This window comes from Prunus mume, linkage group LG8 (assembly GCF_029339155.1).
Source record: "Prunus mume cultivar Tortuosa linkage group LG8, ASM2933915v1, whole genome shotgun sequence".
Lineage (NCBI taxonomy): Eukaryota > Viridiplantae > Streptophyta > Magnoliopsida > Rosales > Rosaceae > Prunus > Prunus mume.
In genome coordinates, this window is record NC_142705.1 from 20,064,152 (window position 1) to 20,089,123 (window position 24,972).

General features: G+C 40.4%; 2 protein-coding genes and 1 pseudogene across 5 annotated transcripts; 2 read left to right on the plus strand and 1 right to left on the minus strand.

Moving 5' to 3' along the window:
• Nucleotides 1-811: 811 nt before the first annotated feature.
• Nucleotides 812-1,528, plus strand: LOC148914986 (uncharacterized). The gene has a single exon (XM_089043363.1). The coding sequence runs from the start codon at nucleotides 812-814 to the stop codon at nucleotides 1,526-1,528; it is 717 nt and encodes a 238-aa protein (XP_088899489.1).
• Nucleotides 1,529-15,431: 13,903 nt separating this feature from the next.
• On the minus strand, nucleotides 15,432-16,271 carry LOC148914987 (uncharacterized; annotated as a pseudogene).
• A 3,165-nt stretch (nucleotides 16,272-19,436) lies between these two features.
• Nucleotides 19,437-24,356, plus strand: LOC103339093 (glycosyltransferase BC10-like). 4 transcript variants are annotated; one of them, XM_016796174.2, is made up of 11 exons: nucleotides 19,437-19,735; nucleotides 19,916-20,394; nucleotides 21,140-21,238; nucleotides 21,318-21,442; nucleotides 21,547-21,618; nucleotides 21,759-21,849; nucleotides 22,866-22,946; nucleotides 23,141-23,200; nucleotides 23,313-23,435; nucleotides 23,527-23,565; nucleotides 23,841-24,356. In XM_016796174.2, the coding sequence occupies exons 2-11, from the start codon at nucleotides 19,981-19,983 to the stop codon at nucleotides 23,967-23,969; spliced, it is 1,233 nt and encodes a 410-aa protein (XP_016651660.1). In that variant the 5' UTR covers nucleotides 19,437-19,735; nucleotides 19,916-19,980; the 3' UTR covers nucleotides 23,970-24,356. The 4 variants fall into 4 exon arrangements, with proteins under 4 accessions (XP_016651660.1, XP_008240591.1, XP_008240590.1 ...); XM_008242369.3 differs by having other exon boundaries at nucleotides 19,437-19,653; nucleotides 19,910-20,394; XM_008242368.3 differs by having other exon boundaries at nucleotides 19,437-19,653.
• Nucleotides 24,357-24,972: the final 616 nt, after the last annotated feature.

Below are 24,972 nucleotides of genomic sequence, written 5' to 3' on the forward strand. Positions count from 1 at the left end.
CCTTGGACAACCGGGCGAAGAGAGAAGGATGGACGAACGCACCGGCAGGCAGCTCAACGGGTACCCAGCAGGTCGAGCATGAGTGGGCAGACAAGGTGAGGGACAACAACTTGATCGGCCTACCGACATGTCACAAGCATCCGCGAGCCCCACTTAGAGCAGATTAAGTTTGAGGAACAACATGCGCGAGAGGCTAGGCCCATGACTTGACGTACACGCCCACTTGGGCCCGCTGGGAAATGTACTTCAAAGGCTAGGCCCCCAGGGAGGTCAACGACAACCATCGCAACGAGGATCGTGAAGAAAGACGCTCAGCTGTCCACTCGCAGAGGAGCATTCACGAGAGGCTAGGTCCCTAGGGTGGTCAACCAGATAATCCTCACAATGATGACCACGAGGAAGGACGCTCCGTTGCTCACTCTCGAAGAGACGGTTCTTGTCGACAAGCTACGGAGAATCTCTCGCAAGCGCAGTCCACCAACACACCGCCTAGGCAGCGCAGACGAGAAGGTCGACCCTTGCGGACCCAGGAGGAGGTCAGTCAACGTCGCCCGAATCGTGAAGGTCGCCAACGTGATCGACCATCAATGTGTATGGAAGACGTTGAGAAGCTTATGAATAACCGACTTCGAGATTTGAAGACTAGTGGGAACCTCGATGATGCACTACGCAAGGAGATCGACCAGGCAAACTCCACACCTTTCACTGCCGAAATCGAGCAGGCTGCTCCCGGCGATTCTCCACGCCTTCGTTTACACACTTCAAATGGGACTCCGATCCCGAGAGCCACCTAAAACACTTCAAAAGTGTCATGATCCTCCACAAGGCCGACGATGCGTTGATGTGCAAGGTATTCGTAGTGACCTTGCGAGGAGCAGCCCAAGATTGGTTCCACACCCTGACATCCGGGTCGATCAACAGCTTCAAGGAGTTGGCTTACGTCTTCACCAAAGAGTATACCTCTTACCGAACGATCAAGAAGAACCCTAACCACCTGTACAACTTGTGCAAGAAGTCCGACGAATCCCTTCGAGATTACATCAAGAGATTCAAAGCAGAAAAGGCCAACATTGTAGGATGTGACGACCGAATCGCGTCATCTACTTTCAAGAAAGGCCTTCCAACACGACCGCGAGCTGACTATCACTCCCACCAGACTCTGGCAGAGGTCTACGCGACCGCGGAACGCTACGCGCTCTGGGATGACGATCGAATCGCCGCAAAAAAGTCTACTAAGCAGGAAGATCAACCAACTAAGCGGGCAGGTCAAAGAAGTGATGGATTTAGCAACAAGAACAAGGATAAGCGCAGGTCACACCCACAAGGAGACGCTACAGCAGGAGAGAACTACACCAAGTTCAGCATCCCCATACATCAAATCTTAGCCCAAGTGAAAAACAAACCTTGGGTAAGAAGACCACCACCCTTGAAAGGAGATCCAGACAAGAGGGATACTAGCAAATACTGTGCCTTCCATGGGACACGGGCACACTACCAACAACTGCCTCGCTTGGAAAGCACATCTTGAAGAACTCGTGAGAGAAGGTCACATGTACGGAGTTCATTGCGGCAGCCATCCAGCGATTGAAGATCGAGACACCGCCAAGGAACCACCCTGTAAGGTCATAAGGATTAACACAATCCTAGCCGACACCAAGGAGTCGGTGACCAAAGAAGGAAAAGATGAGGAAGATCAAACAGCTACTATGATCTTCCAAGTCTCGATCGCCTTCTACCAGCAGAAGACGATCCTATAATCGGCTTCCAAAGAAAGATCTGATCGGCCTCGACATGCCATATAATGATGCCCTTGCATCGCATTCAAATCGCATGTGCCATGGTCGATCAATCCATGCAGACGAGGGCAATAGCTAATATCCTACGTGGTCATCCAAAGAAATGGGCTTGAGGCAAAATCAACAAATCAGCCAGATCATCGACCGCTTTAATGGTGCAACAACGGTTACCGTGGGCACGATAGACCTCGACGTCTATTCTTCACCTGTAATCTGCTTACAAACATTCATGGTCATTGATGAGGTCTCACCCTACAACGGCATTCTGGGCAGGCCATGGATTGGCAAGATCAACGCCATCACCTCTGCTACACATCAGAAAATTCGGTATCCAATCCCTAGGGGCGGTGTCGGCCAAATCAACAGTGATCAGTGCAATGGCGAGGAAATGCTCCGCCCAAGGGCTAAAGAAAAGCAAACAAGCACAATTCCTCCCTGTGAGCCAGGCAGATCTGAAGGAAGTTGAACAATCGAATCTTGCTATCTTATAGCAATCAAAGCATTAGGACCAAGCCGAGGAAATCCGTCCAGAGGTCTTTCCTGAAGAAGGATGGAAACCTAAGGAAGACGTCGAGTTAATACCCTTGGATCCCGATCAGCCGACAAAAAGCGCGGATCGGCTCGCGCCTTAAGCCTGCACGAGAAGATGGAGCTTACCACCTTCCTCCGAATAACAAAGATATGTTCGCATGGTCGCCGTCAGACATGCCCGGCATCGACCCGAAAATCATCTGCCACCGACTCCATGTCAACCCTACCTGCAAGCCAGTGGCGCAAAAGAGACGCAACTTCGCACCCGAGCGAGTCGCTATCATCGAAGCCGAGATTGACAAACTCCTAGCTGCCGGCTTTATTGAAGAGGTCTCCTACTCAGAGTGGCTTGCCAACGTGGTTCTAGTAGCAAAACAAGAGAAGGGCAAGTGGAGAGTCTGCGTCGATTACACTGATCTCAACAAATCATGCCCAAAAGACAACTTCCCATTGTCGAGAATCGACCAACTTGTGGATTCCACTTCTGGTAATCAGCTGCTTAGCTTCATGGACGCTTACTCCGGCTATAACCAAATCTTGATGCACACGGATGATAAGGCGAAAACTTCTTTCATCATCGAGAGAGGGACCTACTGCTACAAGGTCATGCCCTTTGGGCTGAAGAACGCCGGAGCAACCTACCAAAGGCTGGTGAATAAAATCTTCAAGGAGCAAATCGGAAAAACTATGGAGGTATATGTGGACGACATGTTGGTCAAGGCCCCAAAACGTGCAGATCACCTCAAAAACCTCGCCGAGGCATTCAGCCTGCTCCGCCAGATCGCATGAAGTTAAACCCAAGTAAATGCACGTTTGGTGTATCCTTCGGTCGATTCTTGGGATACTTAGTTACACAACGAGGAATCGAGGCACACCCACGTCAAATCAAAGCCATTCTCGAGATGAAGTCACCTTCCACAGTGAAGGAAATACAAAGTCTGACGGGCAGAGCAACGGCCCTCAACCGATTCCTCTCGAGATCAACCGACAAGTGCAAACCATTCTTCAAAGCTTTGAAGAAAGGACAAAAAGACAAATGGGATGAGGAGTGCGAAGTAGCTTTCCAGAGTTTGAAGACTTATCTCACTTCACCTCCCTTGCTTTCAAAGCCAGTCCCTAGTGAGGACTTGTTCGTGTACTGGCAAAGGTCCAACTCACTGTCACCACTCTCATTCGAGAAGAGTCAGCCCAACATCCGATTCTACACGTCAAAAGCTCTCCTCGATGCAGAGACTCGTTACCCAAAATTGGAGAAACTCATTTTGGCTCTTGTAGTTTCCGCGAGAAAGCTACGACTCTACTACCAAGCTCATCGAGTCATTGTCATGACTAACTTTCCTTTGAGATCAATCCTTCACAGCCCTGACGCTTCTCAGCGACTCATGAAGTGGGCTATAGAGCTAAGCCAATATGACCTCATCTACCGGCCAAAAGCTGCAATAAAAGCCCAGACTTTAGTAGACTTCGTGGTAGAGTTCACCCCATCAGCCGAAGAAGACAAATTGGTCAACAAAAATAAGGAAAGTTCAAGAGCAGACGGGACCTCCGCTGGACCTAGCCAACTTAGAGACATGTGGCGTTGCGGGTAGACGGAGCGTCAAACCAAAAAGGAGCTGAGCGGGTGTCGTCATCATCACCCCGAATGGAACCTTGTTGGAGCAAGCTATCACGCTTGGCTTCATGACCTCGAACAACGAGGCAGAATACGAGGCACCGCCACCGGCCTACGCTGGCGAAGGAACTCGCAATTAAGAAGCTAGCCATCTACTCGATTCCCACTGATCGCGAATCAAGCCTCAGGTGAATACATGGCGAAGCACCCAAGGATGATCTTGTACCTTGACAAAGTCCAGGAGTTGTTGAAGGCATTTCCTGCCTTCACCATCCAACAAGTACCCCGGGCAGAGAACGCGCATGCGATGCACTAGCCAGCCTAGGGTCGCGTTGGATACCCAGTTCAGATGCTCCATCCCACCTTGACCGACCAAGCATTGAAGAAATAAAGCCAATCGACACCATGCAAATTGACGAGGACCCCAGCCGGCAAGACCTCATCATTGACTACTTAGTGAATGGAAACCTGCCACCGGACAAGTCCGAAACTAGGAAGGTCCAGCAGAAGGCCACTAGATACTATATGCACGGCAAAGCAAGCTCATCCGCAGATCATACTTCGGCCCTCATCTCACCTGCATAAGGTACCCTCAAACACTTGAGGTCCTCTGCAAAATTCACGGCGGTGAGTGTGGCAACCACTATGGGAGCAGATTACTCGCCTGGAAGGCTCTAAACACAGGCTACTCGGCATACCATGCGCCACAACTCCACCGAATATGTCAAGAAATGTGATCGCTGCTAGCGATACAAGCCGATCCTTAACCTGCCTGCCGAAGTCTACCATTCATGCAATGGGTCATTGACTTAGTGGGACTCTTGCCACCCGTGCCCGCCAAGAATGACATGATGATCATCGCCAATGACTACTATACTAAATGGATCGAGGCCGAAGCTCTATCCTCTATTAAAGAAGCCGATGTGGAGCGATTCATCTGGAGAAACATCATCTGCAGGTTTGGTTGCCCACAATCACTAGTTACCGACAACCGCTCACAATTCATTGGCGATGATCACCGCAAAGCGCCTATAAGCAACGCCCTAAAGGAGACGCAGGCGACGACCAAAACGTCCTTCGAGACGCCCGTAAAAAGCGCCCTAAGGGAGATGCAGGTGCCTCGGGAATTTCTTAAAAGGAGGTCTCCATGCCTGCTGCGAGAAGTATCCACGCTTCTATCCGCTTTCAAAGGGAGGTAAGATAGACACGCAGCTGCCCATAAGCGGCGTCTAAGGAGTCGCAGGCGACGACCAAAGCGCCCTTCGGAGACGCAGCCGTAAAAAGAGTCTTAAGGAGACGAGGGTGCGCCAGAATTTCTTAAATGAGGTTTCCATGCCTTCGCAGAAATATCCAGTTCTTATCCGCTTTTCTAAGGGAGGCGGATAGATACATTGCTCATAAGCGGCGTCCTTCGAGACGCAGGCGGCGACCAAGGCATCCTAAGGGATGTGCGAGCACGCCTGAGCCTCTTAAGGGGGCCCCGACACTCGCCAACTTCCTAAGGGAAACCATCCTAAGGGATGCGCAGAGCACGCCTGTAGCCTCTTAAGGGGGCCCCGACACTCGCCAACTTCCTAAGGGAAACCATCCTAAGGGATGTGCAGAACACGCCGGAGCCTCTTAAGGGGGCCACACTCACCAACTTCCTAAGAGAAACCATCCTAAGGGATGTGTAGGACACGCCTGAGCCTCTTAAGGGGGCCTACTCGCCAACTTTCTAAGGGAAACCATCCTAACGAATGTGCAGACACTGAGTCCCTCAAGGGGGACCCGACACTCGCCAACCTCCTAAGGGAAAACATCCTACGAGATGTGCGAATACGCTCGGAATCCCCAAGGGGAACCTCACACCATGAATATCTGAAGAAGATGTGCAATCAAGGCACAGGCTGGTTACTCAAGTAGTTCACAAATCAATACGCAAATTGAAGTGAAAAACAAACTGAAATTTCCATAACAAGCTGACCAATCGGCCAAAGTTCAACAAAGAGAAGATGGTCAAATAAGACCAATTATTCTAAACAAGAAAGCAAACTACAAAAGCTGAAAAGAAACAAAGAAGTCTTCACCTACTCCGAGGCGCCAGCAGGAGACCTCGAGTTGCAGCCTCTTCGGCATTCACTGATCAGGCTATGCCTTCAGCAGCCTCACTTGCCTGATCTGCGATGTTTATCACTACCTCATCTGCGGCATCCTCATTTGCTTCATCCTCTTCACTACCTCTTCGACCGCCTGCTCTTCAACTCCTTCCATGTTCACAGCATTAACCTGCTCACTCTGCATAGGGAGCAAGTCATAACAGAGCATCTCGATGTCTCCATCTCTAATGGCATAGAATGAACCATTTCCAGTTGAGCAGATCCAAGTAGCCCAACTTGTACGCATTTGTGGTAGCTTCGAGCTTGGACTTTTCAGAGACTTATGACATGCGCCAACCAGAAGCTTGTCATAACTAAAGGAGACGTCACATTCTTGCACTCAAGACAAGTATGCATCTTTTCGCCTAATTAAGTCAGAGAAGAGGGGCAACCGCAGATGAGTTTCGGATAGCTTCAGCAACAAAAACTACTCATTTTTTAAGCAGATGAAATGTTGCTTCACTTTGTTTTTCCAAGGAAAGACTCGAGAAGGAGCCGAGATCGCCAGCCTGACAGATGTGATCAACCAACTCAGCACAAGAGGACGGGTTTGATAGAAATTTCGTCTTGAGCAGGTCGACACGCATGCATCCTGCAGGTGGACTTGTTCACCTTGGGATCAACCGCCGACACTGAAGATCCATTCGCCCAGGCAGATGACTCTCTAGTCTTCTTAGCCTCCACCAACCTCATCTCCAAAGGAGTCAATAATATTGAATCAACTCCACGCTTGACTGCCCGTGACTCAACAGTTGGATTGTGAGCAGACTCCCACTTCGATCTCCATCTTTTGACCGATGCAGACGACTCGAACTTCGAGGAGGAATGTCTACATCTCCTTGATGCTCGGTAGAACTAGGCCAGGTACGAGCTGCCTCACGAAGCATATCATGGTTTTCAAACTTGTCAGTAGGAGGCTTGGGTAGAACACCTCGAACACCGCACATACCGCCAACCTTCTTGCCATCTACGCCAAAGAGATGTCTGACCCTGGCAGATGACAATGGAACAAGTCTTACTTGAAGTCTTCTCAGCATAAGGGATCCTTGGCTTCTTCCTCTACGGGGATGCATCCTTTGCCAACGAAGTCGCGGCTTCATTTCTTGAAGACTTGACATCAGCCTTCCTTTTTGAAGGGAGTCCAGCAGATCCCCCAATTGGCCTTCGCCTCAAAAAAGAAGAAAAGACGAATAAAAAGAAAATACGTGCTCGACTTACCTTGGGATGCACGACGACTCCTCTCTTCGACAAGCAGTACAAATTCTCCAAGATCTCTCTCAAGCTAGAAAGTAGAGAAGTTAAGTTTGCGATGTGAAGGAGAGTGAAGAGAAGCCTTGCATTTACAGAAGTTGGGCATCCCAGGTCAAGAAGGAATCGCACGCCCATTCCTATTGGGAACCCAACTCCAAGAACAGTCAAAAGCTCACTCCAATTGGGAATCCAATTTGCAAAAGGAGTCCAATTCATCAAAGGAAGCCCAGTTACAGCTGGACAGCCCAACAGATAATCTACATCTCCTACATGCCACCACGCGCCATGCAGAAGCTGGGGAGCATTTGTGGGAACCGAATTAAATCAGACCCGAGGTCAAATGATTCCTTCCATTTGGGGATTATTTGACCTAATTGGGAATTAATCAACCTAATTGGGAGTTACTCAATTTAATTGGGGATTACCCAATTGAATTGAAGATTACCTAATTGGGTTGAGAATTGATTTGATTCCTACCTTGATTCCCAATTAAATGAGGAGTTACCTAATTAAAATGGGATTTGATTTGATACCTAACACAATTAGGGATTTGATTTACCCTAATAAATCAAATCCCTAATTAATCAAATCAATTCCAAAAAGGGGAGGAATAATTCCCTTCCATCTACTGAATTATTCCTCTGAAACCTTAGCTTCCAAGACAACTATAAAAGGATGGCCACATACAAGGGTTGAGGTACGTCTAAATTCCTACTGAAACTCTGCAGAAATCATTTCTCACAAACCCTAGCCACCACTTTCTTTCTCTCCCTTACACAAGGCTCCGGCCACCACACACGGCCCCGGCCATCCGGTTTTCCTTGAAATACCTTACCTAACTTAGGCATCGGAGGGTTTTTGGCCAACACCCCCTGGGTGTGGTCCTTTTACTCCGCTCTATTTTGCAGGGAGAAAGAGAAGCGGAGAAGACGAAGGAATCTTTGACGAATATTCTCGTGGGGAAGATCATTCCCTCCAACGCACATGATCTAGCTTTTCTTGAGATTTAATGATTACATCATCAATGTATACTTCTAAGAAATGACCTATCATATCATGTCATGGCTCTGTGATAGGTAGCACCTTGATCTTTTAACCGAAATGGCATCACAACATACTCAAAACTACCTATATGGCCTGGACACCTCAAATGGAATAATGGCCAAAGAATTATCTACCTCAACAAATTCAAACATGGTTGATTCAGACTGAGTAAGATCTACACCTACACCTTTGTTCAAAACCTAAAAGGTTTGAAACAAAAATGTTTTAAGCACATTAGGACTATACCTCTTCTTCCACATCCTTTTCTTTTTCAGTGTGAATTTCCTCATTCAAATCTTTGAATACCTCCTAGAGTTCTTCATCTGTTTATGAGGCATCTTGGTCAACCACAGGGTTCAAAAGGGTCTCATTCACTTCCTCTTCATGAGCATCAGTGGTAGCTCCACCAAAGTCCTTCTTAGGCTTCTTTTTTCCTAGCCTGAGTAGGTGAAGAATTACTAGCAGCAGCAGCTGGAAGCACAAAGATAGCACAACTTAAAATTTTTGTTCAATTCTGATTGGATAAGCAGAAAATGTCATGAGTCTAAGCAATTCATTTTCTTTTGTTCTTCCTAACCAGAGGAACTTCCTTTTCCACCTCTACTTCTACTTCTTACTTGGATCTTGGTCTTCTTCTTCTTCTTTTTCTTCTGATTCTACTTCTAAGTCTTTAGCAGAAATGATGGAGTTCACTGGAAAGAAATGATAGATAGTTAGTAAGAGTTTTGAATAGAATAAAGAAGTTTTAAAGAGAGCATAACTCACCAAACACTTTCCCAGCTCGGACTTCTTTTCCTCTGGAGCTTCCAACCATGGAAGGATCTAAAATGATAAAAAGAACTAAATAAGTTCATATTACTAGAGTTTACCTTCGATCACTTGGGCATTAATCTCTTCAAGCAGATTCTCTATATAATGTCTAGCATCGTCTTCTACCCGGAATGGCCCAATGTCCCATTTCTTGAAAATAATGTTGATGGCATCTCTAGCAGGCTTCATACCATGGAATTTGGTATTCCGCCAAAAATTGAAATCTTCTAAGAAATATGAGTTAGGCTCCCAGGAGGGATAAAGTAAATCCAGGCTATTGTTAATCTTGTTCACAGAGCATCTGCAGTCTTTGTGAACCTCAATGTTATCTATATCCCTCCAGGATGTGCCTCTATTACAAACCTTCTAGAACTTCACTGAAATGGTTTGGGGGCAACCTATTTGCCTCACACAGAAGTTGGTCTAATACACTTCTCCACCCAAATGAGAGCTTGGTGGTATGCCTCCTCCATATGGAAGATCCTTGTTCAAAACAACACCCGTAAACTTGTGCCTGAATTCCTTTCTTTCATATTTTCCTCGGGTTCTTTTCCGAAGAGTCTATATCCTGATTTGAACCAAGGGTAGGTTCTTCTCAGCGCTACTTGCCACCGAGCAGCAGACCTCTTGGTGCAATCTCTAAAGAAAGTCAGATACTCTTCAATCCATGTCTTTAGCACTTATGCTAACATCAATAAATGGGTGGTTTTTACATAGAACTAAATCATGAAATCTTAGTTATGGGAAATACACATGGAGCTAGACTTGAATCATCTAGAATCCACCTGGGGCATTAGCATTTAGAGGGCTATCCACCGTCGCAGAGTGTAGGTTCTTGAAAAGATGAGTCAGAACTGCATGTCCTTCTCATTCTTGAACTTCTTCTCCACTCTCTCACAATTTTTTATTTTGTGATCGTCTCTAAGGGAATCCAAAGGTCTTCCATATGGCCTACCAATTATTCCTGGAAATCCTCGAGCTTCGGCTTTTTGTAGAAGCCGTTGCAAGTCCCTGGGCATAGGTCTGCACAGGTGTCCTTGGTGTACAGAGTTTCGACTACATCACAAAATCTTACCAATCTGTCCAAAGTAGTGGACTTCCCCACTAGGCAATCTCATCCACCTGATCAGCAGACGAACCATACGCCAACATTCATATAACAGCTGTAAACTTTTGCTCGGGAAAAAGTCCTAAAACCCCAACAACATTTTTCCTTTGAACAAAGTATTCATCATAATTGCAAATATCATGCATGACTTTATTAAACAAATGAGTTGCATTCTACATCGCGCTCGAAAATGAACATAAGAGTATAGAGAAGTTGGGATAAAATAATCTTCCAGAAAATTCTTACCCCGAGAATGCCTATGTCTGTCCACATTCGGGCCACGGCCGACTTGTGAACCACATTTAAGCAAAGCCACTGCTATGACAATTTGTTGATCTAGTTCTCTCTGCACCCTTTTGCCTGCAGCTCGTCTACGCCTTCTTTCTCTAGTTTCTCGCTCTTGCCTTTCCAAGAACTCGTTCATGTCAGACATTGAGAATGGAGTATGAATTCTAAAATATGATAAATGAAAATATAGAGAAGATCTAGTATGAGAGGTATAAGCTCAGCCTCTGGTTTTATAGAAAAATTTAGGCCAATAGAGATGACACGTGGCACAATTTTAAAGGGTGAAAATCTCATCTGAAATTTGAAATTTGAAATTTATATGAATTTTGAATTTTGAAATTTATCTTAAATTTGAAATTTGAAATTTATCCTAAATTTGAAATTGAAAATCTTATTCAAAAATTTTATCCGATTATGAGATATGAATTTTATAATAAATATTGACACGTATGAACCAAAAATCTAATATGAAAATATTATCCAAATTAATTGTTTACGTAAAAAAATTTGTGGAAAAAACAAAAAAAATTAATAGTATTTGCCTTCTGTCATGGCCAATATAATTTATTTGATATTGAATTTATTTGATATTTATATTCAGGCCAATATAATTCTTAAATATAAATATATTTATTTGATATTTATATTCAGACCAAAGCAAGCAGGCATGCAGGCAAATGCTGCTTCTGCTTAGGCCAATATAAATGCCCATATGCAAGGACGGATCTAGGCATGGGCTAGAGTGGGCTCTAGCCTAGTGCTAAACTTGGAGGTGAAAAAAATTTAATATTAATTTTATAAGTTAAAGCCAAGTTAATTAAAAAGAGTCCACCCCTTTTTGTTGAAATTAGCCTATCACAACCGTAAGATTTCATCTCTAGAGGCACCCACACACGTCAAAAATCATGTTTTTCTATTACCCACCCATGTAAGCAATAACTTTATATTTGAACTTGAGAGCTTAGAAGTAGTAGGTCTCCTCCTCTTTAAAATTGTATCAACCTATTGTAGGTTCTTTCTTGTCTTTGAATCTTAAATACTAACCTTGGTCTGACATGGTAGCTTAGGATTTGTATAGAAGCCTTCTTCGCCTATGCAGTTCTTTATCTCTTTCTTAGATGGGGTGATATTGCTTTTGAGAGTATGTAACTGCTAGGGAAGGGGCTGCTATTTATATGCATTAGGTTCAGGTATTTTGCCCATCGAAGAATACCTGATCCTATCCTGATTGCATTAGGAATAAGTGTTTCAATCCATATGTGATTAGGAATTCTCAAGGTTCTAGTTATCCAATTAATATTGCACTTTAACTAGAACTGCAGATCTGCTCTAATCCTATTTCTTGACTAACACCAAGAGCTGTAAACCCAATGTGATTAGAAGACCATCTATAAGTGGATTAAGACGATGCAATGTCTTACAGTCTCCCACTTGGTCAAATAATCACAACAGTCCATGGTGTAATCACTTTAAGGCCTTGTGAAACAAGATAGAGCAATTCCTACTAAGCCACTGTCAATTACGAAAAACTCCAGTGAATTATCGAAATTACTTGAACAAAACATTTCAAGATTCCTATAATTACAACTGAAATCCTTCAAAATCACATAAGGCTTCGATCAAGATTGAAACCAGAAATCTGCATGACTTAACTGTCTTTGCAAAACAAGTCATGCTTCATTCATTGCCCCTTAATGACTACTAAGGTCTAATTGCAAAAAAATTGCACAAATGTCATGAATGTATTGTGTTATAGCAGTTACTTTATTTGCTAGCTATTACTGCTTTACAATACATTCAAGTATGAAATACATCCAAACAGATTAATTAATTAAAACAAAACAAAACAACACTTTATAAATTCTCAAACTTCCAGATCATCCATCGAAACTTTTACTAATTAACCAAACATAACCACTGATCTTAAGACAAAACTGAAATGCTCCCACTGATCTAGCCACTCTTATCTTCCATTAATCCCATATTCTGAACATGTCTGTGAAAAGCTTCCTTTGGAAATCCTTTAGTGAGAGGGTCTGCCACCATGTCATTTGTGCTGATATGATCCAAAACTGTGTAGCCATCTCTTATCTTTTCTTTGACTGTAAGAAACTTAACATCCAAAATCCTTGAAGCCTTTGTTCTTTTGTTTCCCTTTGCAAACAAGACTGCTGCAGTATTGTCATTCCACAATGTACAGGTTTATGTATAGAGTCCACTATTTTCAGGCTTGTAATAAAATTCTTCAACCACATTGCCTGTGCAGTAGCTTCATAACATGCTAAAAATTCTGCCAACATTGTAGATGCTACTATTAGAGGTTGCTTGATGCTTCTCCAAGATACAGCAGCATCTGCAAATGTAAACAGATATCCTGATGTTGATCTGAGATCATCCTTACAACCTGCAAAGTCAGCATCTGCAAATCCTTCTAATTTCAAACTGTCACTTCTTTTAAATACCAACTTGTAATCCATAGTCCTTTTCAAATACCTTAATACCCTTTTGCCTGCAACCCAATGCGCATGTCCAGGATTAGATTGAAACCTCCCTAACACACTAATAGGAAAAGCAATGTCAGGTCTGGTGCATACTTGTGCATACATCAGACTTCCTACCAAAGAGGCATAAGGTTTGTCACTCATTTCAACCTTCTCTTGCTCAGTTTTTGGTGCCTGTTCTCTGCTCAGTTTGTCTCCTTTTGATATAGGCATGTCAGTTCCACCACATCCTAGCATATTAAACCTTTGCAATACTTTTTCTATGTAGTTCTTCTGTGATAAACCAAGAGTTCCTTTCTCTTGATTCCTGCTGATTTCAATTCCTAAAACATAGGTTGCTTCACCAAGATCTGTCATCTCAAAATGTTTGGACAAGAATTCTTTGCAGTTATGCAACATTGACAAATCTGTGCATGCCAATAAAATATCATCCACATATAGTACTAGTATGATGAAATTCCTCCCACTCACCTTCATGTAAATACATTCATCCAATGCATTTTCTGTAAAACCATACTGTTTAACAACTTCATCAAACTTAATGTACCATTGTCTTGAGGCTTGCTTAAGACCATAAATAGATTTGCACAGTTTGCATACAAGATTTTCTCCCTTCTCTTGAATGAAACCCTCTGGTTGTTTCATATATATATCCTCCTTTAGATTTCCATTCAAGAATGTTGTCTTTACATCCATTTGATGCAAATGCAAATCAAAATGAGCCACTAGTGCCATTATCACTCTAAACGAGTCTTTGGTTGAGACTGGTGAGTATGTTTCATTATAGTCTATCCCTTCTTGCTGTGTGTATCCCTTGGCAACTAGTCTTGCCTTATATCTGTCAATTTTCCCTTTAGAGTTCCTCTTAGTTTTGAAAACCCACTTGCAGCCTATAGGTTTACAACCTTGTGGCTGATTAACTAGTTTCCATACACCATTCTTCTCCATAGAACTCAGTTCAGATTTCATAGCTCCCCACCAATTTTCACTCTTCTCACTGGACATGGCTTGTTTATAGTTCATAGGATCTTCAATTGAATTCACATCATGCTCAGATTCTTGCAAATAGACATAGTAATCATCCGGCAATGCTCTTTTCTTTGTTCTTTGAGATTTTCTTAATTCTATGTCCATCTGATTATTGTTTTGTTCTGCAGGCAGATTCATATTTGTGTTTTCTGGTGGCAAATCTTGCATTTCTTGATTTTCCTGCTCAAGTATCATGTGATTTTCAACAAAACTATCTTCTTGTACAGATGGCGTGCCACTCAACTCAAAACTGGGCAGTGTAAGAATTCTGCTATCTGTATTAGAACTTACTGTTTCGCATTTTCTGTCACTACTTCATCAAAATCAAAATTTTCTTCTTCTGTTACCTCAGTTTCGGACTCAATAAATACAGCTCTTTGTGTTTCTACGAATCTAGTTGTGTTTTGAGGGCAATAGAACCTGTAGCCTTTAGTCCTTTCTGGATAGCCAACAAAATAACCACTGGTTGTTCTTGAATCCAACTTTTTCTCCATAGGATTGTACAGTTTGGCTTCTGCCTTACACCCCCAAACTCTCAAGTGATTCAAACTTGGTTTTCTTTTCACCCACACTTCATAAGGGATAGCATTCACACTTTTAGTAGGTACCCTATTTAATATGTAGTTTGCAGTCTTTAAAGCCTCTCCCCAAAGAAATATCGGCAACTTGGAACAACACATCATACTTCTCATCATATCCTTTAGAGTTTTGTTTCTCCTTTCTGCAATTCCATTCTGTTGAGGAGTGCCTGGATTAGTATACTGTGCAATAATTCCCTCTTGTTGTAGGAACTTAGCAAAAGAACCAGGATTTCTCCCAGTTTCATCAAACCTTCCATAATACTCCCCTCCTCTGTCAGATCTAACTACTTTGATCTTTAGGTCCAACTGTTTTTCTACCTCAGCTTTATAGATTTTAAACATGTCCAATGCACTGGATTTCTCTTTAATAAGAAAAACATGTCCATATCTAGAGTAGTCATCTGTAAAGGTTATAAAATAGTTGAACCCTTCATGAGTTGGAGTTGGAAAAGGCCCACAAATGTCTGTGTGTATTAGTTCCAGCAACCCTTTGCTCCCTATTGCTCCTTTCTTCCTTAAATTTGTCAGTTTTCCTTTTACACATTCAATGCATACTTCTTCTGTGTTATGATTCAATGGTGGTATGACTAATTCTTTGCATAGGATTTTAATTCTATCCTTTGAAACGTGACCAAGTCTTTTATGCCATAGAGAGTAGGAAGCTTCTTTGTTTGTTTGAGTTTCAACAGAGTTAATTTCCATGATTGTTTTGCAACTTAATCGAAACATGCCATCAACAAGATTTGCTTTTCCAACTAATTCTTTATTTCTGAAAATAGAACAACCAAAATCATCAAAGTTCAAAATGAACTTTGACTTTACAAGCCTAGCAACTGAGATTAGGTTCTTCCTCATAGCAGGAACATAAACCACATCTTCTAATTCCAAAACAAAACCAAAAACTAATTCAATCCTAACTACTCCAATAAAATCAACTTGAACTTTCTCTCCATTGCCTACGAACACCTTCACTTCATCCTTGCTTGGGGGCCTCTTCCTTATGAACCCCTTTAGCCTTTTGTTTGTCCAACCACCTCTTGTACCTCCTACATTCTTTCTTCATATGTCCACCTTTCTTGCAGAAGAAGCATTTGTTTCCAACTGGTTTGAGAGCACTTGAATTGTCCTTTTCTTTCTGTTTATTAGTTTCAGAGTTTTTGTTCCACTTATGCTGCTTTGCTTGAACCATATTTATCACCTTAGCTCCCCTTTCCCTATCAGATTGTCCTCAATTTCGACACTTATAGTGATGAGATCATTAAGTGTCCAACTTTCTTTCTGGGCTATGTATGTATTTCGAAGGGGTTTAAAATCCTTGGGCAGAGAGTTCAATGCAAAATGCACCATCATATCCTCATCTACTGTCATGTTCAGCTCTTGTAGTTTTGCCCCAATGTCAATCATGTTCATAATATGAGCTCTAACACACCCTTGCCCATCATACTTCATGTCAGTTAGTTTGTTCAGCAGTGAGCTCTTGGCAGATTTTTCAGAAACTTTGAACCTCTGAGCTATGAACTCATAATATTCCTTTGCACTTTCAGTCTTTGGAATGCTGCCTTTAATAGAAGATGCCATAGCCCTCTGCATGATTAACATGGTCATTCTGTTTGCCTTTTCCCATTTGACATATCGAGCCTTGATTTCTGCAGAAGCACTTGTGGCAGGTGCTTTGAGAGGAGTTTCTTTGAGAACATAGTCATAATCCAATAATCCTAAAGATATAGCCCGATCTTGTTTCCACTTGGAGTAGTTTGTTCCAGTCAAAGTTTCGATGGAATGATAGCTGGAGGAATTCACTGTAAATCACATTTAAATGAATAAAACTGTCCCCAAAAACTGTATTCAAACATTATCAATTCATATCTTTGGACCATGAATCAAACATGTTTTCAAAACACTAGATTATTATGGCTTAACACAACACCCTGCACAAGAAAACTTTAATCTTTGGATCAAAGCTTTCCCGTTTGTTTGTGTGAAACCTTTTATCCATGTTTTCCATCACAGTTAACATCAATTCATACTATTCCTGTCTTTGGATCGAGAAGAATATGAAAGGCTATGAACTGTGATGCAAATATTGATCAATCTGTTGATTTAAATTGTATCTGCAACAGTTTAGGCTGCTATGGCTCGCCTAACTTATGCAGCTGCAATTTAAATCTATGAACAATAATCTTTCAAGTATGATCGAGTATGATACTTTATACTCTAGATCATACTTTAACAAATAAGATATGCAATTTTACTCTACATGACTAATTGATCAGAAAATTTATACAGATTTTAAAACAATACAGATTCCTTTTGAAAGTTTTAAAATCAGCAAAACAGTTGTAGATTTAAGAACAAGACCTAGTGCTCTGATACCACATGTAGGTTCTTTCTTGTCTTTGAATCTTAAATACTAACCTTGGTCTGACATGGTAGCTTAGGATTTGTATAGAAGCCTTCTTCGCCTATGCAGTTCTTTATCTCTTTCTTAGATGGGGTGATATTGCTTTTGAGAGTATGTAACTGCTAGGGAAGGGGCTGCTATTTATATGCATTAGGTTCAGGTATTTTGCCCATCGAAGAATACCTGATCCTATCCTGATTGCATTAGGAATAAGTGTTTCAATCCATATGTGATTAGGAATTCTCAAGGTTCTAGTTATCCAATTAATATTGCACTTTAACTAGAACTGCAGATCTGCTCTAATCCTATTTCTTGACTAACACCAAGAGCTGTAAACCCAATGTGATTAGAAGACCATCTATAAGTGGATTAAGACGATGCAATGTCTTACACCTATATCCAATGGGTTCTTTAATATTAGTAAGTTTCTCGTTTACTTTTTGTTTAATTTCCAATTTCAATTGTTATTGTTAGCCTTTTATGATTTAGAGTTTGTGTGTTCAATTTTGGGGATTTTTTTCTTATGCAATTTGCTATGATTTTATTAATCACTTGTCATTTTTCTAATTTAATCTATTCATTACTTGATCTTTGCTTTTATATAGTCTAGTTGTCTCGTGGTTTTGTTGAATGCTTGTAGCTTGTGATTGTGCAATTGTAAATCTATATGACTGCACTCCCTACGTTTATGTGTACTCCCATCAAATTTAAAAATTGTAAATTGAAGAATAGTTGCTACCACTCATTTTCTTTACATATAAAAAAAACCTATAGCCTATAGCCAATTAACCATGTAAACCCCTCATCAAAAAAACCACGTAAACCTAAAGAAAAAAAAGGTAATATAATGGATCTCCCATTAAAAAATACTAGTCCACCCCTATAAATTTTCTTGCGTCCGCCCTTGCCCATACGTAACATTGGTTTTAAGATTTGCTAACCAAGTTTAGTCTAATGAAATAATGGCATTGATTTGCAGACTAGAGGTTTCAGGTTCAAATCCCCATGCCATTTTAGGTGTGTGTGTGAAACCTCCTCCCATCTAGTTTAGACTATCACTTGTACTCAGACAAACATTGATTTTATGATTTTTATTAGAAATGGTCCCTAAACTTTTCACTTTCCAATTCCTAACTTCCCCTGATTTTACGAATACATAAGAAATAAAAAATTTATGTGCGTTTTAATGTTAAAATTCGTAATCAAATACCATAAAAACTGGAAATTGTCAAAGTAGGGAAAATGTTCAGTTATTTTAGGTATGTATTATTCTCCAATATGGATGTATGTATACAGAAGTATAGCCCTAAATAAAAATAGGAAATAAATCTAAATTAAAATATAAAATAAATCTCTATTATAATATGACTAGACAAATAGGTAAGTAACCAAAATTCTAACATAGTAAGGAACCAAAATCCTAACTAATTAAGGACTCTGAACAGAAATCATCTCAACTTAGAAGGTAGTTGATCCATCCACTTCCTTAATTCCCTTATTTTTAAGTTCCTCGATTCTCGACTTCCACATTCCTAGTAAGTAAACATGCTCTCAATTTGGTTTTTTTATTAGAAAAAAAAAAAGAAGAAGTGCCCTATTAAACAAATGTGATGCTTAATACTTTGGTCCACACATCAATTTGGTCTCTCTCATCGCATTTTGTCAAAATCTTAGATAAAATTGATGACCTGACAAATTTTAAAGGGGTATTCTCATCAAAATACAAACCATCCACCCATTACAAAAGTAAGCTCACATAATTTGCTCAATAAGGCTATCTGCCCCAAACGTTGGAGGGAATATGGCCTTATTCACCAAAAATGTGGATTTTAGAACTAAAATGAGCTATATTTATATGACAATATCCCTTTAAAGTTGTTCATGAGATGACACATGATCAATTTTACTTGAAGTTTATCGGAATGCGATAGGAGGGACCAAATTGATGTGTAGACCAAAAGATGAAGAACCACATTGATTGATTTGAGAGTGTGAGAACTAAAACGAAGACTTTTAAAAGCTAAGGAACCACTTGTTGTTTTTATTTTTCCGGAGACAAAATATATAATTATTTTTCTTTCTTAATTTGAGTTTTGCAGTTAATTGTGAATTTTTTAAAAGAGAGATTAATTGTGTTAAATATTCATTCCGGTTTAGCTTCATGAAATTTGACAATGTGCCCATTTGAGGAAAAAGAAACAAACATATGTTTATATATTTTAGGATGATGTTCGACAATAATTATATAGATTATGGATTTGACAGCTACTAAAGGTATCCCTGGTTTTTTTCTTAACCCCTAATCTTAAATTAATAACATTTAATTTCTCAATATTACGTGGGAAAGTTGCCATAATTCACTGGCTGAAGTGTTCATCGCCCAAAAACCATCCAATTGCTCAATTGTCCAGAACCAGATATTCATACGTACTCATTGCCATATACAATGCCTCTCATCATTTTGCATCCCCTCATACTTCGCATACCCGCCGAACCCGCTTCCCCTCTGTTCTTCGTTGTCTCAGTGATCACCTGCATTTGAAGTTTCTTCACGATAACCCAGGTTTTTATTTCTCTCACCCTCTTCATTATTCGGCCGTTTTTGTTCACCAGTGCCATTTATTGATTGCAACGTTATAATGAAGGTCTGATCTTTGCGTTTCGTTTCTGTTTTTGCCTTTTGGTGATATTGAATTGATATTCATGTTTTTCATGACAATTTCTCAAAAGGGTATTCATTAAATTGTGCAATTAATTATATGCTCCTTTGGTTGTATGATCTGAAAACGCGTTTGAAATGGTCTTCTCTTTGTTGCAAGTTTCAGCTTCCATAGTTCAAATTGAACACAACTTGGCAACAACACAGCAAAGAATGCGAAAGTTGGTCTGAATGAGAGGTTCTGTGTTGCCTTCGGTCCAGATGAAAAAATCCTTTGCATGGCGGCCACAATTGATGAAGGATATTATGATCATGTCCAAGTCAAGGCCTCGTCCACCATTGAAAAGACCAACATGGATTATTGCATTGGTTTCGTTCGTCTGTGTTTTTTTTATTGTAGCCTATTTCTACCCACCGAGAAGCTCTGCCACCTGCTATCTCTTTTCTTCTAGTGGTTGTACTGTGTTTGGAAAGGATCCACCTGGTCCTGCAAGGGAATTGACTGATGATGAGACTGCATCTGATGTTGTAGTTAAGGAAATTCTCAAGACACCTCCTCTTCAATCAAAGAACCCCAAAATTGCTTTCATGTTTTTAACTCCTGGTACATTACCCTTTGAGGAGTTATGGGAAAATTTCTTTCAAGTAAGGTTTTGTGCCTTTATGTTATTCTTTTTTCCCTTTTGAGTTCATCACATTTTGGTATTTGCTATTTCCATAAGCTGTCATTCTTTGTTCATATATTTACGAAAGAATCGTATGAATGTATTTGTTTAACTGCATTAAGAAGTCTGGTAGTCAGGCGCTACAGTTTAGGCATACTTCCTTGAGCTGCCATTCACTGAGCAGTACTGGCAGATGTTTAGTAGCTAAAATGCTCAAGTAATTTGATGGAATTGATGCTCACCTCTGCAATGTAATGGTATCTCATGAGATTACAGTTTCTCTTTTTCCAGAGTTAGAATTAATGTCGAACTAGGGCCAGTCTTTTGACCACCTGAGGAAATGTCGAACTAGGGCCAGTCTGTTAACTTGAGACTTATCGGAGGAGTATGTTACTCAGGAGATATGATAAACTTGTTTTAGGCTTGGTGTGTTCAACACCATTTTCAATGAAAACAGTACGAAATTTGTTTTAATATAATCTATATATCGCCCTTGAATCTCCATTTCTTTATGCTTGGTGTTGAGTTCTCTAGCATCTAGTGAGAACTAGAAGTAAGAACTCAAGCTAGGGTAAGTAATTGGTTGACCTTTTTATGATTATATTATAGATACATGCTAAAGTAAAACGAAGTACCTACTTGTGTAGATATTTTCTTAAATTATATAAAAAGCCATTTATTTTGTAAGCTAATTCACAGTCTAACAAAAATATCATGGTGCCTAGGGCCATGAGGACAAATTCACTGTTTATGTACATGCTTCTAAGCAAAAACCAGTACATGTAAGCCGTTATTTTGTTGACCGAGACGTACATAGTGAGCAGGTACGTAGAAGCCTCTCATAACATTCTTACATGTCAACATTATTTTATCAGTAACCAGTACACATGGTTTTCTTTAAAGATGCCATTAATAATAAATTTGCAGGTCGTTTGGGGAAAATTTTCGATGGTTGAGGCAGAGAAGAGACTTTTGGCAAATGCACTTTTAGACCCTGACAACCAACATTTTGTCTTGCTGTCTGATAGGTCATTGCATTGTAAACATTTACAATTGTGACTTTTGCATGAGGTTCTTATGATGGAATTTTGCTAGTTCTTTCATTGATTTTACTTTACATTTTTGGTTTCAGTTGTATACCACTACATAACTTCGATTATGTATATAACTATCTCATGTACACAAACGTCAGCTTTATTGATTGGTAAGCAAACTGTATTTTAGGAAGTAAACCAAATGGAACTCTAAAAATTCCTTCCAATTATTTATGTTAAATCTCTTATTCTGGTGTACTTGAACAATTGCTTATTCCATGTATTTAGCTCTCTATCTCTCTCTCTCTAGTTTTGTTGATCCTGGTCCACATGGAACTGGCCGGTATTCAGAACATATGTTGCCTGAAGTTGAAAAGAAGGATTTTCGGAAGGGTTCACAGGTACATTCGTGAATTTATGTAGAAACTTGTGGATGGAGAACTTTCATGAATTTATTTACTGGTGTCTCATACAAGCCTGCTTATATAATCAACCGTAGTGCCAACTGCTAAAGTCCCCTCTACTATAAGAATTTCTTAGAAGTTAAAGGTTCTAAGGGGTAAAAAACAAAGTTGGTTACTGCAGGTAGTTGCATTTATGTCAATTTAATAACCTTGTTGTTGACTCGGCTAATTGCTGTAAGTCTATTTCTTGAATGATAACTGGAGTTTGAAGCACTTTATTTAGGAATATACATGACCTGTAGTTAACCTATGACCTATGCTAAACGTATATGATTTGACTAGTGCAAAATTTCAGACTGGCTTTAATTTGGATCTGGTGTCATCTGGGAAGTAAAATTTAGTATCAATGCAATGTGTTAAAGCTTAGTGGATGGGGCAAGATATTCCTTTTCAGGCGCATGTGGAGCCACAAAAGAAGATGGATTACTTGCTATACTTACAAATATTTTCCTTCCATTGAATTATCGATACGTTTCTAAAATCATTTCTTAAGTGTATATTTCCATGTTAAACACCAAGGTGTGCAAAATTTCAAATTGGCTTCCTTTATATCTGGTTGCATCCTTCCCTCCTCCTCCCCCCTTCCCCCACACCCACCCCCCCGCGGGCGCTATTGAAACTAGAAAAAGAAGCTGGATGAATGATTGCAAATAGGTCTCAGAGTTGTAAAACCCGTTCTTATGAGTATATTTATGATTCGTAGAATCTTGTCACTTGTTCTTTATAAGTCACATGAGCTTCTTTATCCTATCTTTCTTGTCCCAAGTGTATGAATGATTGCAATATTTGGATTGATTTCTTGTTCTTGTTCACGTTTATTGTCTCCTTTTGACAGAGCATTTGATCAACAAGAGCTTTGGTATATAATGTGCTCATTGATCAGATGAAGATTTGTGCAAGGACAGTTGATATGTCTCGTATATGGTTGGTTTTAACTGACATTTGCACTGCAGTGGTTCTCTATGAAGCGGCAACATGCAATTGTCATGATGGCAGATAGTCTTTACTATACAAAGTTCAAGCTTTACTGCAGGGTAATCTGTTTGTTATGATATGCTTTTGGCATCATTAAGTTAGGCCTTATCTAGAGTAAATTCTTTGAACACCAAATATTTTCATTTTTTTATTTTAAGAATCTTACTCTCCAAAATTCAAACTATTTACATCTATTGTTAGTCCTGGCTTGCTAGTTTTGGATTGAACTCGATGCTGTTTCTGATTTTCTCAGCCAAACATGGATGGGCGCAACTGCTATTCGGACGAGCATTACCTGCCAACTTTCTTTCAAGTCAGCACAACAAACCTTCTCCGTTTGCTTGCCATTACAACTGCATTTCACTCCTTTCTAATTTCTTTGCTGCCACTACTTCTCTTTTTCATTTTCCATTAATGGTTTTCAGATGAAAGATCCTAGTGGACTTGCGAATTGGTCAGTAACATATGTTGATTGGTCTGAAGGGAAATGGCACCCAAGAGCATATAGAACTCAGGATGTTACTTATGACCTCCTTAGGAACATCACGGTATTGTTTTGGAAATTTTTTCTTTCTTAACCCTCACTTCATTTTCATGTGACGTGCCATTCACTTAGTGCCACTCTCTCACCCATTTCAGTCCATCGCTGAGAGCACACATATTACAAGCGAAGACAAGGTACAAATAATCCTTTCAGAGTTGGATCAAACAAGTTGGCTTGCTTGTGGTAAAAGTAATCAGTAATGCTAGGGTCATTAAATTTGTTTGCAAAATGATGTGGCAGCTCTATCGGCACCTCATTTATATCTAACTACGTATCGTATCATCCTGCACACATCATTTGGTGAATAAATTTGACGACTCTAATAATATTTTTGTTGTGGTAATGCTTTCTGTTATTTGGGAAGACAGACTTTGAAATTTGGATTTTTGGTCTGCATTGAATTCTGCAGAAGCAATTACTGACCACTCCTTGCTTGTGGAATGGGATGAAGAGACCCTGTTTTCTATTTGCCAGAAAGTTTTATCCTGAAACTTTGGGGAAACTGCTGCAGCTTTTCTCCAATTACACAAAAGTCTAAATTTTCTTTTGGTTCTGTCAATGTCAAATGCTTCCTCGTCATCCCTCAGTTCTGGTACATAGCTCCCCTGATTATACATTGCCACTTTCAACACACATTCTTCGGATCCTTGGTTGGATAGATTTTTGCCATGTCAGTGAAGCTGTCAAGATATATGGCTTGGATTAGTGGTTGAGAGGATGCTTGTTGTAGATTGGTTTTTTTTATTTATGTATTTTAAATTACTTAATATTGAATGATAAATTCATTCAATTTCAGGTTTTGACATTGTTCCAAATCTCCCAGCCTTAGAAATAGGCTAGAAGTTATACTAAATTGTGAGCGTGCCACTATTAGCATTGTAAAACCCTAATAGACTTGAATAAAATTAAGTAACTTGCACACCAAGAAATCTGACTTCCAACCAAGCAATTGTGTATTGAATGGGGAATTGGTTCACTGTTGGTTCCTTTCTATGCCTCAAGACAAATGAGGACTTTAATATTTCTCTAATACAAACTAAAGGAAATAAACGACAATATTCAGTAAACAAAGGGCCAAATCTAAGAGATCTGATTAGAACTGGGACTGCTATCACCTTGGGCTACTCCTGGATTGCAAGAATGGCTTCACAGTGTTGAGAGGTCTAGTAACAATCAAAACATGGGGTCAAAACTTCGCAACGCAATTGAGAACAACACCTTCAATTGACATAGATCAATTGGGAATCGATACCAGCCTCGGAATATCAATAACCTATGTGCCTTGAAGGAAGGATTAAGGTTTGTATTGAGGCTATTGTTGATAAGTTGCGTGTCTAGGCAATGAATTATTCTCTCATTTTTATATTACTTTTGCCTTAACTCATAGGTAATGGTCAGCCAGGGATAGGGAACGACATTGATGAAGATAATACCTAATCAATTAAGATCAATTATCTAATTACCTTGCCTTTGCTGCTGCTAAGAAAAGATAAGATCCATCTTTAATTCTGGGTAATTATCAATTTAACAGATAATTCAGT

Bases quoted from the DNA above. Each gene is read 5' to 3' on its own strand.
- LOC103339093 (XM_016796174.2), top strand. From the start codon at position 19,981: ATGAGAGGTTCTGTGTTGCCTTCGGTCCAGATGAAAAAATCCTTTGCA. The intron at 22,947-23,140 runs GTAATCTGTTTG...TGATTTTCTCAG, and splicing joins AGTTCAAGCTTTACTGCAGG to CCAAACATGGATGGGCGCAA. The intron at 23,201-23,312 runs GTCAGCACAACA...AATGGTTTTCAG, and splicing joins ACCTGCCAACTTTCTTTCAA to ATGAAAGATCCTAGTGGACT.
- LOC148914986 (XM_089043363.1), top strand. From the start codon at position 812: ATGATCCTCCACAAGGCCGACGATGCGTTGATGTGCAAGGTATTCGTA.